This window comes from Larus michahellis, chromosome 1, assembly GCF_964199755.1.
Source record: "Larus michahellis chromosome 1, bLarMic1.1, whole genome shotgun sequence".
Taxonomy (NCBI): domain Eukaryota; kingdom Metazoa; phylum Chordata; class Aves; order Charadriiformes; family Laridae; genus Larus; species Larus michahellis.
The window spans coordinates 125,021,639-125,038,205 of record NC_133896.1 but is presented as its reverse complement, the minus strand read 5'-3'; the positions used below and the strand labels follow the sequence as shown (position 1 = coordinate 125,038,205).

The window sequence follows — 16,567 nt, the reverse complement described above, 5'->3', positions numbered from 1 at the left end:
AGTCCTTGAACAAACCCAGGGAAAGAGAGCTGGATGTCCAGGAACGTTGGATGTCTTTAGTGACTATGTCTGATGAAATCACTCTGACTTGTGAAATTGAATTAAATAAGGAAGTTTAGCCTAAAGGCAGTGGGCCGAGGAAGTCGCACCCTATTTTGTTATTACATCTCACGCTGCCTGAAGCAATGTGTACCTGCTTCTCTTCTCTTGGTGTGAGACAGAGTGTTTGCAATAGCACATGAGCATCAAGTGTGTCTTGGGGGATACCATGAAGTAGTGAACAAGTTTTAAAGTACTTTCAAAATAGAAGTTAAGTAAATTAAGTTGTTATGGTGTCAGGCTTTTTTATGGCTTCTGACCTGCAGCACCGCGAGTCAATAGTAGCAAACCAGTATACTGAAATGTAGAAAATTGGCTGTAGTGCTAAAAAGCGTTAAGAAATCTGTATGCTGTACTGGGGTGAATGCTGTGCCACAGAAGTCAGCCATCTGCTGCTCCAGTTTCACGTCAGAGGGTCCAACCCCTTATGTCATTTCTAGCCTGAACAGAAGACTTTTCTTGTAAGCACCTTGGAAATTACTGCCTGGCACACTGGTACAAGCACATTTTTTTTAGCTGAATGCAGACATTACTTTTGCTACATAAAGCACAGCTTTGCCTGTTAAAATAAATCCTCCACATGAAAGATGTCACGAATACAGTGTGCAGTATTGCATAGTAACTGGCAAAATGAAAGAGCTTGTGGAAAAGTTCTCCTTGCCCTCGGGAGGGGAAGGAGAAAGGCAGCAAGCCACATGCTGAGACACCTTTCTAATGTATAACACCCTGGCTGGTTTAATTCCTTTTGGACATCCGAATCCTGCCATCTGTTAAATTGCCCATCAGTCCCAAAATTTCAGACGATGCTCCAGGCATCCCAAAGAAAGAGCCTTTTAACCTTTCTCAACAAATCAGGGAACTGAGAAAGGAAAAACAGAGCCAACGGCATCCTGTGGATGTACCGCTCGGATGAAGTTTATTTCCTTTTCCGTATAGGCTGGAACTGTTTCATGCCCACCATTTGCACCCTCTCTGCCTACTGGGGTGGGACTTAAAACTGGTGACACCTTGTGCCGTCAGTCATCTTTCAGACGATGGCAGGAAAGACAGCAACCACAGCAAGGCAAAAACACAAAGGGAAGTGGGGGATCGCTACGGTTGTGCAGTAAGCTTCCTCTCGGAAAGTTAGTGAGGTAATTTGAGTTCTACAGTTTGTGAGTTATACAGCTGAAAGCCCTCATTCTCATAAAAAAAATCAACAACAACAAAAAACCCACAACAAAACCCAACTCTTAGAGCTCTAGCTTTTTAATAATTATTTTAATGGTTGTACAGAGCTCATAAAGAAAATGTTTAAAAAATAGGGTAACATTTTGTCACAACTCCCCCAGTGGAGCACTTTACAGGTGTTTCTGTACAACCGATTATGGAAAATAAAGCAAAACTGACCGGTAGAAATGAGTGTTAAAGGCCTGTGCTGACATTACATTTTTAGTAGATTTTACAAAGTTCTCCAGTAATGCTAGAAAACAAAAGTAGAAATATACTTCTGAAAAATGAAGAAATCTACAATGTGGTGAAGTCTCTCAGGTATTGGCAGGCTTTGGTGAGACGATTAACTCGTTGACTGAGGTAGTTCCTGTGTTTAGCAGCTTCACTGTCCTCCTGAAGGAGTTGGCTTAACTTGTCTTTTTCTTGCAAAAGATGCAACATAGTGGTCTGTAAGGTATCCCCGAAGTCATGAAGGGCAGAAGAGAGGATGATCAGAGGTATCTGATTGCAGAGGCGTCTACTTGCTCCCTGCAAGAGGGGGAAAAAAGGCAAAAGACTTGTTTCCCAAAAAGAGCTAAAAAAGGAAGGGTCTATAGATAAGCTGGTAAGAAGTGACAGCACGGTTTTAAAATGTTGTATTGAGTTACTGTTCAAGAAGTGAGTGCTTCTAGGGACTAAATAATGTTTGTCGTTAGTCTCCTTCATGCCTAAAGATCTAAGAGTTACAGGAATGTCAGCTGTGACTCTTTTCCCTCGGAAACAAACCCAAGGCAGGCTGTTCCCTGCTTAGTTCTGCCAGCTATCATTGGTAAGAGTTATACAAGGACACACCTGATGAATAGTACTTGTGAACAATTTCTGGCATCATACCCGTCTTCTCTGAACACGACCAATTTTTATGGAACAGGAAATCAAAGTGATTTTTCCAAAGGTGGTATATTTCTGTCTTTTGATGGTATTTCTGATGTGGCTGTCCTTTTAAGTGTAAGACAGCTTTGGAGTAAGCTTTAGCCTTAAGGGAAAATGTTTTCAGCAATAGCGAGACTACGCTGTGCCTATGTTACATCTATTGATATCTCAATGACATTATTTTCTGCTTAACCTGACAAACTGCCTGGTCTAGTTATTTATGCAAATTGAACCAGATTGACCTAGAAGAGGTTGTGGGGCCCTTTCCCCAGAGACACCTGCAGGGCTTGGGGGCTTAGCTGGTGCTCTTGGGTGATAGGAGGTTCAAAACCTCCCCAATGCTGGTGCCAGGTGAGTACTTTGGCCTGAGTGACTGGCTACAATTGAGAGAGGTGCCGTCTCGCTTTCTTTTCTGTGGCATCTGACCTGAAAATGGCAGTGGGAAGCCCTAGCTTCAGATACCTGGAGCTCAGTGGCTGCAAATCTTATGCGTACAAGGATGAGTCTGAGCTCAAGGTGAAAAATACCTAAGAGTAGATGTTTAGTTTTAATTTCCGGTTTGCAGAGATCTAGTGAATAGCAAGCAATTCATCCGAGTCAGCTAAAGAACTTACTGAGCCTATTTGTTCTCTAAGCACTACTGACTGTGGCAGGAGGGACTGTAGGTGCTTTAAATATGGGGTTTTTTCTGGAGCCAAACTCTACACAGAACCTTGAGAGTCCTGTCATAGGTGAACACAGATTCATGCATGCCATTTCCAAAGGACATGGACACTTCCATCTCTTTCAAAGTGTATTTGGCCTTGCGTAAGTCCCATGGAGATATGATGCCCTGGCATTTGTTATTGCTGAAAATGGCACTTAGGGCATTTACAAAAATCTATAACAATCATCTAAGACTTTTGTGTTACAGCAGAGAGTATAGTAAGGAGGCAGGGAAGAGCTTATGCAGTTCTGCCTTTGTCTCTTGTTCTCTGAAAGCTGATGGTTTTCTCTCCATCAGCCTGAACATTTAATTGTAAGAATTTGTCAAATCCTGGCTATTGAAATTCAACGTGAGTTGCAACCTACCTTACTGCATTAGTAATATTGAACTTGTTGCTTTCTGAGGGGGTTTTATGAAACAAAAATCAAAAGCAAATCCTGATACTGCATGTTCTCTTTGCTGTCTGTCTTTGCTAAAACATTTTTCTGCAGAGACTTAACTTCCATGGAGCTATCTGCAATACAGCATATGCACTCTGATTTCTACAGATAGCTGAATCCATTTTAACTTAACGTTGTATTATTGCTCCCCCTGCCACCTTAGTTCAGGATCTGACTGCGAGCCACTGTTACCACTTTCTGCTGCCAGCAGGAATACGCAGAGGGGCTTGTGGCTGCCCGGAGCTCTCAGATGCTGTGCCAAATGCCAAAGTGCTGTACATAATGTTGTTAAGCTTGTGGAAACTAACATCATTTGAAAACTGTGAGATGAGCTTGCAGTGGGGAAAACAATCTGCTTCCTTTGCTAGAAGAGGGTGACTTGCCATCAACTGAATATCAATAACTCCTAATTACAGGGCCAAGGGCTCTTCCCCATCCTATCCTCTCCTCCATGCTGGTAAGTCACTGTCCTTTCCCCCTCCCACCCTGACACTTGTCCCAATAGGAAAGCCAGCAAGAGAGCATCGTACTGGTGTGGGGCTGTGTAAGCAGCAGGGAGTCACCCTCTTCCCCGTGAAAGGCTGTAGGAAGGTGAGAAGAGGACTCACTTGCCGATGCCGTATTCCCCAAACGAGCGGCAGCCACGGCAGGGAGGCCTGCCAGGCTGGAGGGTAGCTAACAAGTGGTTTAGGAGCCGTCTGTCACTTTAACAGCCTGTAGGCTTTTCTAATCACCAGACCCCGCAGTGTGCAACTGCTTCTCCCCAGAAACTGTGCTGGCACAGGCCATCAGACCAGCTTTGTCCTGGCGTTTTCATCACTGGTCAGAAGCTCCAATTAATTCATATAGAAACTGTGGGTGTACCTGGACGAGACACTTATACCCTCTGGCTACTATTCCCTGCATAGTAGTACTATTTCATGACAGACGTATATTGACTACAGCGAGATCTGGGAGAGGAATCTATGCAATAGCATTCAGGGTGCAGAAGAGCTGCTGTATCATAGTCTGTAAACTTACATCAAAATAGGCCTTCGTGTGACAAACCATTTCCTGGACAAAGGAGGGCTCTTGATTCGAAACAGATCCAACCTGCAACTCTTTCCCATTGACACCTTTGGTAGCATTTTCTCTCTTAACAGACTGTAAATCCTTAATGTAAGCGTCATCCTGGCAGTATACGATTCTCTCCATTTTAAACTGGGTCCGGATGTGTCTTTCAGCCTCTGCTGCTTGTTTCTCTCTGATGTTTTCAATTCTGACCTAGGAAAGAAAAAATCAACAAGTTTTCAGACATTTGTTTCCTTTGCAAAGGTGCTGGTGCTTAGCAGTGTCCCCAGGGAACGGCAAGGTGGGCATGGCGTTCAACAGTCCTCGCTGCAGCGCTGTCTAATCCCAGACCAGCTCTTGGGAACAGGGAGTAACGCTTTAGATTCTGGTTCCCCTGTTGTGAAACAGCAGGAAAACGTAGCAGTTTTGTCCCCTCCTTTACACGAGCGGGATCAGCCAAAACCTGGTGCTTGGACCCCGAATGAAAATACAAGGTTGGTGGGAACAAGCAGCACTGGCCAGCCGCGAGTTCAGCCTGCAGCCTGTCCTTGGGTTTTGCACGCATTTTGTTTGTGTGTCCCTCTCACAGTAGGCAGTGACAGTAGGCAACGGTGTGAACTCCTTTGCCCCTCCTGCCCTTCTCAAAAACTGCAGACTCCTGTTTGTTGTCAGCAAACCATCCCTGTCTCACCCTTCACTGTCTGGGATTTTTATTGCAGCGATCTGATGCTTTCTGGCCTTTTTGATACTTCCACCTAAAAGTCCGTGGGGGGTGCAAAGTTCCCTCAGTCATCCTCAAATTCCCTTCAAATGCTTTCCTAGCATCCCTAAGAAAGCATTATGTCTTTTTTCTCACCTTCAGTGTCTACCAGAACTTCCTCCTTTGTCATTCCTCTCAGGTTATGCCTAAAGGCCCTCCCTAAACACCTTTGTATTTGGCTGAAATAGCTTATTTGCTTGCTGTATGGTTGGCCCAGGAGCTCAGTAGGGTTTGGCCATGCAAGTCAAATAGCAAACCATCTCTTTAACTCATATTTTCCTTTGAGTTACTTTTTTAAGCAGTACCCTGTGAATGGACTCTGCTTCCCGGCTGCCCAGCATTGTTTCTCATCTCTTCCTCAAAGCTCTTGTTTGAGAAAAGGTCTTCAATGACATCCATACCATTTAACTCCACCCCAAAACATGCAAACCCCCAGACTGTGAACAATCATCTTCTGACTCTCTCATAGTTGAATGATTCTTGGCTTGTCTGCTGCTGCTCCCTTTTATGCAAGATGAGATTGCTGCACCGGCTAGCGCCCTGGCTTGCCTTTCAGAGGGGTAGGTACTGTAAGCATGGCTGCATTTGCAAGTGCCATTGCATCTTGCTCTTGTCTTATCTCAAGTTATAGGTAGTCTCTCACCTTAGCAGCTCTGTTTAGATTGTGAAAATTAGCAAAATGCCTTTTAGAGAGCTCCACAAATTTCTCTTCAACCAGGCCTAAGGGAAGAACAGACAGACAAAAACAAAGTCAGCAAGCGAGGTTTTTAAGCTATTGTTAATATAAGACTTGCGAGAACCACTCATTTTCTATATTCATCCAGAAAGAGCTGAGCAGCTATACTGATGTGCTATGCTTTTGAAACCAATACAAAGTAGGAATTTAGATTTCCAGGTCCGAGAGTGTGAGCATTAAAGACTTCCTGTGATCACTTACCACCTGAGAGACTGAACGTCACTGAGATTTCTTTGATAAAGCAAAGATTTCTGTGCTTACAGCTGTGTTTGACCAGATGTGTCATCACTTGGCCATGTAAGCACATCTGCATCTTACCCTCTGAGTGGCCTCCCCAGGAAGAGGGGCCAGCACATATAATACAGAGCACTGAGTCTGGCACAGACGCTGTAGCTGCCTTCTAAGGCAAACGTAGAAGAGACAGGATCACGACATACTTTTTGCTTGGGTGCTTTTTACTGGATGAATTATGTACCCTTTCCCCCAGCCCCAGCAGACACTGTGTAATACACACAACGTCGTGCAAAGAATTGGCAAAGAAGGTGGGTTTCCAGTTCAGGTTTGTGAATGCCACTCCCCAGGCTTGGGAATACCAAGCCACTTGGCTGGCACCTGCTACTTCTACTATACTATTTCTTTACTGTGTTATTTTTTGTAGTTGCCTTCTACCTCCCTCCCACCAGCCACTGGGAAAAGTATTAACAAATGGCTGGAGGCCACGCATAGAGATTGGAGGCTCCGGAGCAGAGGCAAGCCCCCAGCTTGAATCAGGTTCACTTCCCCATTCTGAAGTATCCTGTCTGGAGCTCTTGTTTCAGCAGTGAGACCGTTGACTTATCCTGGAAAAAAATTTGTCAGGCACACCAGTGTCTCCCACGCGACAGCCTCATGCGGCCTGCGAGACGTACCGATCACGTTGTTCAGTATGCCGACGGCTGGCTCCTCCAGTTCTATAATTTGCTCTTTTATAATGTCCTCAAATGTCCTGTAATTGGTAAAGCCTGGAAACTCCCGTCCACGATACTGGTCTTCGTATTTCCACACTTTACTGGGTACATTTTTTTTAACTGTAATATTAAAATAACATTGCTTTACTACTAAATCCCTCAATTTATAAATTTCAGATTTAAGAAGGAAGTTTATTTCTCCTCTTTGAAATGCTCTTGAGAAGAACAACTACTGAGACAGTCTTTTGAGCAATACCATTACTGTAGACCTGAGCTAACACAAGTTATTGCTCAGTAAATGAGCCATCTCACACACTGGATCAAGCATCTAACTGACAGAAAGCAATCCAGAAATGATGATGGGGCTCAAAAATACCGGTTCGTCTTGGAATTCTGCGCTCACAGAAGTGGCTGTTACCAGTCATTTCTGAGTTTTAGAAAACCTAGAACAAAACAAAACCCCAAAGTTGCTAAACAGTCCAGGGAATCTACTGTTGACTAGCTATTTTTATTTAAGATATCACAGTCTATATTTCTATGTTGATGTTATATCCCTTTGAATTGGTTTATATATTCAAGCAAAAATGTGTTTCTAAGTGTTTTGAAAGGTTTTGATATTGCCCTGTTGTGGGGTCCAATTTGTGAATCATGGATCAAGTGCACATGTGGAAGTAGAAGTCAAGCCATGGATGCATTTGGTTCTGACATTCAGATATGCAAGTCTATGGTTGGATAATGAAAAAGAAAAAAGGAAAAAGAAAAGGATAAAGAAAAGACAGAAGTAGATGCGGAGTATCTGGTTCAGAGTCTGAAAACATACCCGTGCAGTTAAGGTAGTACAAACATGGCCACAAGAACATCTATCAGCTTTTCGACATCCATCAGCTTCAAGTATTCAAAGTATCTGATATTTTTAATACTTTCGTTCATCATAAGAAAGCTGAAGTTAAACTGAATCATTTGACATGCAAAGATGTACCTTCAGAAATCCTAACGGTGGCTGATGACAATGCTTTTCGTTGAGGAAGGGCTCGCTAAAGCCACCTCTGGTTTTCAAGCTATGTAAGTGAATTTACTCTGCAGCACATGTAAATACTTCACCTGAGCATATGCACACATGATTTTGGGGTAGCATATTGTCAGCAAGACCTGTGCTGTTGAAAGAGCTGCTGTGTGCTCCTACCCTGATCCTGTTGTGAAGTCAGATATATTAGTTTAAATCGATGGGGGTAACCTGAAAGTGCCCAGAGGATTCCCCACTGTGGTTCAGCTTGTGATGCCTTGCGTATCTTCTGCGACTCAGTTGCTCTTTGTCCTCTGAAGAAGCTGCATCCTTCTGCTAGTGCTTTGTGCTGTTTTAACATCTATTTATTCATCCCTTCATTGTCTTACTCTTTTATTCCTCCCCATAAAATCATGTTGATTGGCTTGGTACTTCATGGATGGGACATAAGAGACATTGACATACACCAATGTCTGTCTACCTGTCTCTCTTCACATATATGCATATATATACATATATTTGTCTCTGGCTGACAGCACCGTTGCAGCGTATTCGTAGCTATAATTTTAGAGATACTGGTGATGTTGACATAGATGTACATAAAAAACTAAAAGAACTTGTTTCAAGAACTATTGCTTGACTGGCAGCTGATGCTATTTCATCTCTAAGAGCAAATGATGGGGTCTCCGAAAGATGCGTAAAAGACGCTGCAAAAGATGTTGAGTGTACAGCAGAGTTCAGTCTGCATGCGTCACCCTATGCCTCAGTTTACAACTGAGTTCACTGTCGTGGTTTAGCCTCAGACGGCAACAAAGAACCACGTGCCGCTCGCTCGCCGCTTCCTAATACAGGAAGAATCGTAAGAAAAGGCAAGACTCTTGGGTTGAGACAAAGGCAGTTTAACAGGACAGTAAAGGGAACAGGCAAACAACAACAACAACACGGATAGGGGAATATACAAACGCGATTACGGAACCGCCGCTCGCCGGCCGGACTGCACCCGGGACGCCCCAGCCCGCTTTTAAGCAGCAACTTCCTGCCCCCTCCCCCGGCAGCTCAGGGTGGGCGTGGCTCACATGGCATGGAATACCAGGAAAAATGAACCCTATCCCCACCGGAACCAGGACATTCACGTAAGCAATTAGCAAGGTGGGTGATGCACAGAAAGGGGTGCTCTTTACAAGGTCGTGGTTATTTCAGACTCAGAATTTTTCTCCACACCTTAAACCAGAGCTAAAGTAGAACAAAAAAGACCAAAAACTCCCAAACATTCATAATAATAATAATAACAACAACGACAACATCAACAACAACAATAACAACAGTAATGGAATTATAACAATTATATCGTTTAAATACATCATTGTTGTTGTTGCTATTATTATTAATATTAATATTAGTGTTGGTATTGGTGTTGGTTTTGTTGCTGTTATTTAAAAGAACATTTCAGAGAACCAGCAACCGATTCTGTGCCACAGTCTTGGTTTTATTGCTTTACTGGAAGAAGAGAGACATCCACTGATCTCTCCGTAATGACAGCCTTTAATGCAAGCCAGGTCTTTGTCCCCAAAGACCAAAGCATAACTTGCCTAACACTACAACAGATGAATGCTCCTAGCTTCTTTTTTACACTTTCTTGAAAACAACCCTTTGGTCATGCAGTGTCATGATTTAAAAGCAAGGGAATGGAATGTCAGGTCAGCTGCAAGTGACGGTTTTCTATGCTTACCTTTTGCAGCACACTCTAGGAGAATCAATTCCCATGTTCGAAACTCTCTGCGGATTTTTGTAAATAGTCTGATTTCATTTCCAAACAACTGTTCCTCTCCACGTATTACCTGAGAGATGTCTTGATTGTAGAGTTTGATCATCTGTAATGAATTGAAGAATAAGCAAGCAATGTAGTGAAGTTCCATTTCTTCAGACTAACTCGCACATGTTAAGTAAACCTGTGATTATTTGATGTTAAAGCAGGTTCACACCCTTACACCTTTTATGCTCTTAGCTCCTGTTGGATTTTGGCTTTGTTTTTGTTTTCAAAACCAACACAGCTAAAGGAGAACAATTTTGATACTCTTTTGTTTTGTTTTCTTTTTCTCTGGACTCTTAGAGCCATTTACTCAATTCAAATTGACTAGACTTGTATGAAGTCTTTGAAGGCTGTTGAGCCTTCATAAGCACCTCTCCTGGCCTGCCGAAAGCTTACTGTGAGGGATTATGTCCCCCCATCTGAGACACTCAGATGGATTTGCAAACCATATTTTGATAACAGGAATGCATTTGATCTTATGAATGCTGTAAACAATGGAAACCCTTCAAAATGTCAGGCAGGCAGGAGTGTAAGTTTTCCCTCTCTGAGATGCTTGATTTTGACCAATCAACTGAGTTGTTGTTCAGCTCCTTGTCACACAATCACAGGAAAAAAATTGCTAGAAGGGGCCACGAGCTCCTGTGGTCTGTTATTTTTGCAGGTACGATGTATTCCTGCCAGAGGTTTGTGTATGTTACTCTCAAAACATATCAGTGACGGATACCATAAGCTTCCTTGTGGTCCATGCTGATGGTTTGCTAACTTTACATGGTTTCTTTTTCTCCCATGTTTACCAGCTTGCTCTGCTCTGTGACCAAAACAATATTGATACTTACGTCTGTGAGGAAAATCAGCTTCTCAGACTCTGCTTTGGGTGTGCCTCTTCTATACCTTTGTAGATCCTGTAACGTTTTTTGGAGCACCTCACGTATTTGGTTCTCTAGTGTTGGCAAAGTTTTCTGAGGGATAGACAGTAAAGAAGGACATTTAGGTAGGTTGATCGTGTCTGGTTCTGGAAGAAAAACAAAATCCCTCCAAGAGTGACCTACACCTGCGCATGATCTTTGCTGCTTTTAGGAGTCCAAGAGCTCGTTGTCCTTGCATCCCATGTGTGATAGTGGGATACCATGGAAGTGCAAATATGGCCTTCATTGAGAGAAGGCAGGGGCTAGGATCTCCCTGAGACATCAAGCTGGACCTCACTGCAAGGTGGGCAGAGTAGCTGTAGTCTAAGGCAACATTTCATCTACAGTGAAGCAAAAACTCTGTCCTGACAGGCTGTGCCAGGGAGGTGGTGATGTGGGGAATGCACTGACTCCTCCAGTCCTGAAAAATACCTGATTGACCATGGCTGCTTAGTTGCCTATTTTATGTAAAGTTACATAAATACTTTTTTTTTTTCTCCTTCAGGACTGAATTTAGAGATTCCCTGTATTTTAGCGTTTTACCTTAATGGAATAATTAAAGAGATATATATATATTTTAAAAAAAATTAAAACCCCAATATACTTATATTAGCGTAGTAATATAATAAAAAATTAGATATGACTTGAGATTTTGAACACATCTTTCAGTTAAATAGAAATTATTGTGTTTTAGCAAGCTCATAGCAGTAACGTGTCACCCAGCTGATCAACACTCTTCACAAAAAAAAAGAAATACAATGGCTGCCATTGAAAAGGCAGGAGTTCTGAGTCATAAGCAGATGAAATGATTTGCCTATTGTCTATCTTCATCTTAAAGGCAAATCTGAGGACAAAGCAAATAAAAAGAAATACAATGTCTGCCATAGAAAAGGCAGGAGTTCTGAGTCACAAGTAGTCGACTTGGTCTGCAGACCAGGTCATATGAGGAGAGGCTGAGGGAGCTGGGCATGTTTAGCTTGGAGAAGAGGAGGCTGAGGGGAGACCTCATTGCCCTCTACAACTACCTGAAAGGAAACTGTAGAGAGGCAGGGGTTGGCCTCTCCTCCCAGGTGAAGAATGACAGGACCAGAGGAAATGGTCTGAAGTTGCAGCAGGGGAGGTTTAGATTAGATATTAGGAAGAATTACTTTACTGAAAGAGTGGTCAGGCACTGGAACAGCCTGCCCAGGGAGGTGGTTGAGTCACCATCCCTAGAGGTATTTAAGAAATGTCTAGATTTGGCACTTCAGGGCATGCTCTAGTGGCAGAGATTGTAGGGGTTTTTTTGTTGTTTGGGGTTTTTTTGTGTGTGTGTGTAAGGTTGGGCTCGATGATCTCAAAGGTCCTTTCCAACCAGAAGATTCTATGAAACCATTTGCCTATTGTCTATCTTCATCTTAAAGGCAAATCTGAGGACAGAGCATGGGTTTCTTTACCTTTAACTTAGTTCAATTTGTTCTTGGATTGAAGGATAATTAAGTACGCTCTATGCATATAAAGATGCAATTCCAATTGCAATAGATTGCAATCCAAGGTTGAAGGGCTTACCTTATTTTTAAACAGTAGCTAATAAAAACAGCTTAGTATGACACCTCTGTTACTTACAATAATATGTCTCACAAGTTCATTTGTGAGCTTCTCTGCCAGGTGAGGGATAGTAGCCCTTCTTTCTTCCAGAAGAATGCTGCGAAAAGGAGGAAAAGTGGGTTTTATATAGACCACGTGTGCAGGGCAAGGAGGTAGCACTGATCGTCTGCTCTGTTTTCATTACTTCTACTACACAAATTGAGTAAAGCAAAGGCTATCTGGGGAGTGCTAGTACAGATGCGGCAGCAGCCCAGGACTCTCTGGGTACCATGGCTTTTGTGCAAGGTTTGTTCGACAGCTACTGCTCCTGGCTAAGCAAAGAGAAACAGAGAAGAGACTGAAAATATCAAATTCTAACAGCAGATTAATGTGCTGCTGCACTATTTCTGCATGTGTGAAGTACACTGATTCAAAACCCTTTTCACCTGCCATTCTCTATATTATCATCAATTTGCTGCTGAGTCATATTCTGGGGAAATCTGTGCCCTCGGCACAGGCAGTATCCTTTCTCATGCTGTTTCACCGTGTTTTCCATTGAATAGAAATACATCAGTGGTTGACTTGAAGCACTCAGATACTGAACTTGAATTCTTTGGGACTATTCTGAACTTCTGAAGTTCATTGCACTTCTCCCAGGTTTAAGGAGAGATATATATCAAACTTGCATCCAAAATACATTTTACAAGTTTATTTGACATGTAAAATTCTTCCAGCTTACTGGAATGCAACACAACATAGGCAATGAGAAATAGTGAGTATAATTAATACCTGTTTGTAACCCTAATTTAAAACTCAGCAAGTCAACAGGAAGCTTTGAAGTGACTTTAGTATGTTTCTGATTAGGTCTTTTCTGCAAGAAGTACCTGAAATGTTTGTGATTCTCGAAGAATTTTCTCTCCTGCTGGATTGCAGCAGCCAAGGCCAGTTTGTTGTGGATGTCCTGCTGCCCACGACACTTCACAATCATGTAACCTTTTTTGAGGGGGACGACTTGGTTGCGTAGTATGTTAAGAATAGACTCCTCAGTTCCTCTGTCCACCAGGTCAGGTTTCGTGAGGATCCCTGTGAAGTTACCCAAGTGAAATTTAGTCAAGCACAGGAGTTAAAGGTAGGAGAGGTACAGTAGGACACCCCACCAGCACAGCAGGAACATGCTGTGCCGTGTTTTATAAACCAACTTCTCTTCATTTTGTTTCTTCTCTCATAGAAAGCTCTCAGCTCGTGGGCTTTGCACTGTAAAACATGTGCTACAGTTGGCCTCCCACCATGCCTTTTTGCCTTGCAAACCCTTTTTAACAGGCAGCAGCAAAGTTTTCCTGCCACTAATTCTGACATTTTCAATTTACAATTATTCATAAGATGAATACCAGCAAGACTCAAAACCGAGGGATTCTTAGAGCTACTGGATCATCTCAAGCTTTGTAAATAATTTATTTAGGCTGGTTTTTTTTTTGTTTTTTTTTTTTTTTTTCCCTTCTTCTGGTGGCTAATTTCACAGATCTAGTGTGGAATACAAAGCACCAGACCTTCATGGAAAAAAAGATTTGCACTTCTCTTCAACATGTAGCTTAAAAAAATTTCTCACCTAGTGTCCTTTCTCCACTGGGGTCCACCTCTTGAGCCATTTTCAGTGCTTCTGTTGTTGCAATATCCACATTACATGGCACCACTACCAAATTGAGTGTCTCTTTGTAGGCGATAATTCTTTTAAGTAGCATTTTGATCTGCAATGCAATACAGCAGTAATGAAGTTCAGTGAAATCAGATGCCTGCATATAGGATGTGAGCATTTCTAGCAATATGAGCCACTGTCTCTTGGCATTAAATGTCACATACACTGAGGATAGTATTACATGCTAAAGGATGGCATGGAAATGGGTCAGCAGAAGAATGCAGCCTCTTTTCCTATGTGAAGATTAATCCAAACATCTAGCGTGAATGAGACCAGATTGTTGTTATGTCTGTCCTGAAAGCTATGTAAAGTTTAACTTCTCAGGCATATAATCTTCCATTATGGAAATATTAGAGATATTTCATAAATAATCACATGTAAGAAAAACAAGTTCTGATGTCTAGGTACACACTTACGGAAAGAAAGGAAGCTAGATTATGATGATAAATCTCAGATTTGTGTCTCTGAAAGGAGAGCGAATGTCTTTGGCTTGTGTTTCAGTGGAGTATTTGTGAAAAAAACCAACAAGTTGCACATGACATCTAATTGGTTTCTATGTTTCAATGCCAAACTAAAAGGGTTTCTCGTAGTTTGTGTTGTATTGCAAAAGGTTTACAGAGCTCTACTGTGCTTATACCAAAGTAAGTTAACTCTTTTTTTTTCCTGAGTTTTGGTAAAGGTGCCTCTCTTCTACGTTCCATCCATCCCAATTTCTGACATGCTACAATGCTATAGCCTCCATCTCTGAAGCCTGCAGGCAGCTGTGGACAATGGAAACGTGTGGATCATGTCACACCTGCTGCTTTCTTCTGAATACAATAGAAATATTACTATCTAATTATGAAGTGAAATTGCTCTTCTCCCACGTAATAAAGCCCAGACAATCCAGTCTTGTCACATTTTTGTTGATATGCCTAGCTAACTTCAGGCTACTCTTATTCCAAGTTCCTATTTAAAGGTATTTTAGGAGAAAAAAATACACCCAGTTCCTGCACATCATCCTCACAGCTGGCCTTGTCCAACTAGAGTTTTATTTGCATTCCCCAGCATTTCTTCTAAAAGCAGCCAGAGGAAGAGTAAAGACCCCCTCCACTATAATGCATATTCTCTTTAATTCAAAAAGCATCTTCCGGGATCCCTTAAGGGATGAGAAAAACCAGGATGGGTCTGATTCTGATGTGCTCTGTAAGGAAGGGATGACAGAGCAATGAATCTGTAAGAAGGCAAATTTGCCACCCTGCTCCAGAAGAGCTTGCAAGAACTCAGATCCTTTGACAAATACATCCACAGATCTAGTAAAGGACAACTCATTTTGTGATGCATCTATCTTGCAGACTGCGGTCTAGGCAAGGGACACAGGGGCAGCACTGTGTTCAGGGTCCATATAGCCTGGTTACTGCATGCTGCCATGGGTAGGCTTGTCAAGGCACCCGAGTGGCTCCTTCACAGCTAGCATGGGCAGCTCCCTCCTGCACGAAAGGGCAGACAGGAGATCCTGGACCTCACTCTTCCTATTGGCAATTCCTTGCCTGAAAAACAAGCCTGTTTGTTAGCGTAGCTCTATTGCTGGCTCAAAAAGCCCAGCATAATAACTCCAGCGTCCTCCAGCAAAGGCTCGCATGTGAGGTAGGTTACGGAAGTGACACTGTGCACAGATTGGCATATGGGACTGAGTTTTACCTGTTCCCCAATGTCTTTTGGCTGATCCCCCACGGCCACTCTGGCAATTCCAGGAAGATCAATTAGTGTCAGATCTGGGACATCTGGGGACCAAATTTCCAGGGAAATTAGTTCTCCGCTAATGGCACCTCTGTTACCAGCCACCACATTCTGGGCTGCAAGAAGAAAAGAGCAAGGCAATGAATGCAAGCTTCAAACAATGCATCAAAGCGAAGCTAAACACAAAGACTTCAAAAAGTACCTACTAGAACCTATGGTTCTTTAAGGCTTGGCTTTTTTTCGGATCCAGCCACACATGGAAACTCATTTATACAAAAATCTAAGGAAATTATTACGTAATACATGGACACGTGGAGTCCTTTTGGAATGTGAACTGCAATATTTTACATAGCATATACTTATGAACTCTCATATACGCAGGCAAAATAAATATAAATAAACCACAATGAAAGAGATTGGATAAGACACTGGTCAGTTGTAGAAATACTTCCTCAACATCAAGACACTTTGTAGGCATCAATTAATCCCTTGCTGCCTTTAAAGAGAAATAGATGTTATTTTCTATTCTTCACTTTTTCACAGAGAGGTTGAGAGATCAAGTAATTTGTTGCGTATCCTATAAAGCAATAATTCTTGAACTGCGAACAGCACAGAACAGCAAGGAAATCCCGTAGTCATTCTCATGAGAGATTTTTCAGCTCTGTAATTAGTTTAATCAGTTCATACCTCCGACCTTGCCAGTTTTGGAAGGATATATTGAAAATATCCAAATAATGTACTGAAAAGCTTATGAAAAAACATTAGGACAAATAAGTATGTTGCAGAGCTGTGCTAGTCAAGGATATAAGGACAATCCAACCTTCACATTTAGGGCAAGTGCTTACTGCCCTTTGGGTAAGAAAAATGTTTCCTTACACAGCATGAAATAACATAAAAACAAAACTATGACATGGGAAGGGCAATGATTGAGGCTGTGGTCACACTAGCTGGCAGAAGCTCTATATGCCTTCCACTCTGCCTTCTTGCAATTTTCTCCAAAGTCATTAAGATT

General features: G+C 42.3%; 1 protein-coding gene across 2 annotated transcripts in view; it reads right to left on the bottom strand.

Annotated features, from left to right (window-relative positions):
* Positions 1 to 1,333: 1,333 nt before the first annotated feature.
* Positions 1,334 to 16,567, bottom strand: part of LOC141737877 (interferon-induced GTP-binding protein Mx-like) — a 25,816-nt gene continuing 10,582 nt past the window's right edge. For both annotated transcript variants that reach the window (XM_074572866.1, XM_074572867.1), the window contains exons 5-14: positions 15,517 to 15,671; positions 13,750 to 13,888; positions 13,028 to 13,226; positions 12,183 to 12,261; positions 10,509 to 10,631; positions 9,592 to 9,733; positions 6,821 to 6,979; positions 5,820 to 5,896; positions 4,387 to 4,629; positions 1,334 to 1,839 (exon numbers count right to left, since the gene is read on the bottom strand). In XM_074572866.1, coding sequence (XP_074428967.1) covers positions 1,606 to 1,839; positions 4,387 to 4,629; positions 5,820 to 5,896; positions 6,821 to 6,979; positions 9,592 to 9,733; positions 10,509 to 10,631; positions 12,183 to 12,261; positions 13,028 to 13,226; positions 13,750 to 13,888; positions 15,517 to 15,671 — 1,550 coding nt within the window. In that variant the 3' untranslated portion in view covers positions 1,334 to 1,605. The remainder of the gene's footprint in view (positions 1,840 to 4,386; positions 4,630 to 5,819; positions 5,897 to 6,820; positions 6,980 to 9,591; positions 9,734 to 10,508; positions 10,632 to 12,182; positions 12,262 to 13,027; positions 13,227 to 13,749; positions 13,889 to 15,516; positions 15,672 to 16,567) is intronic.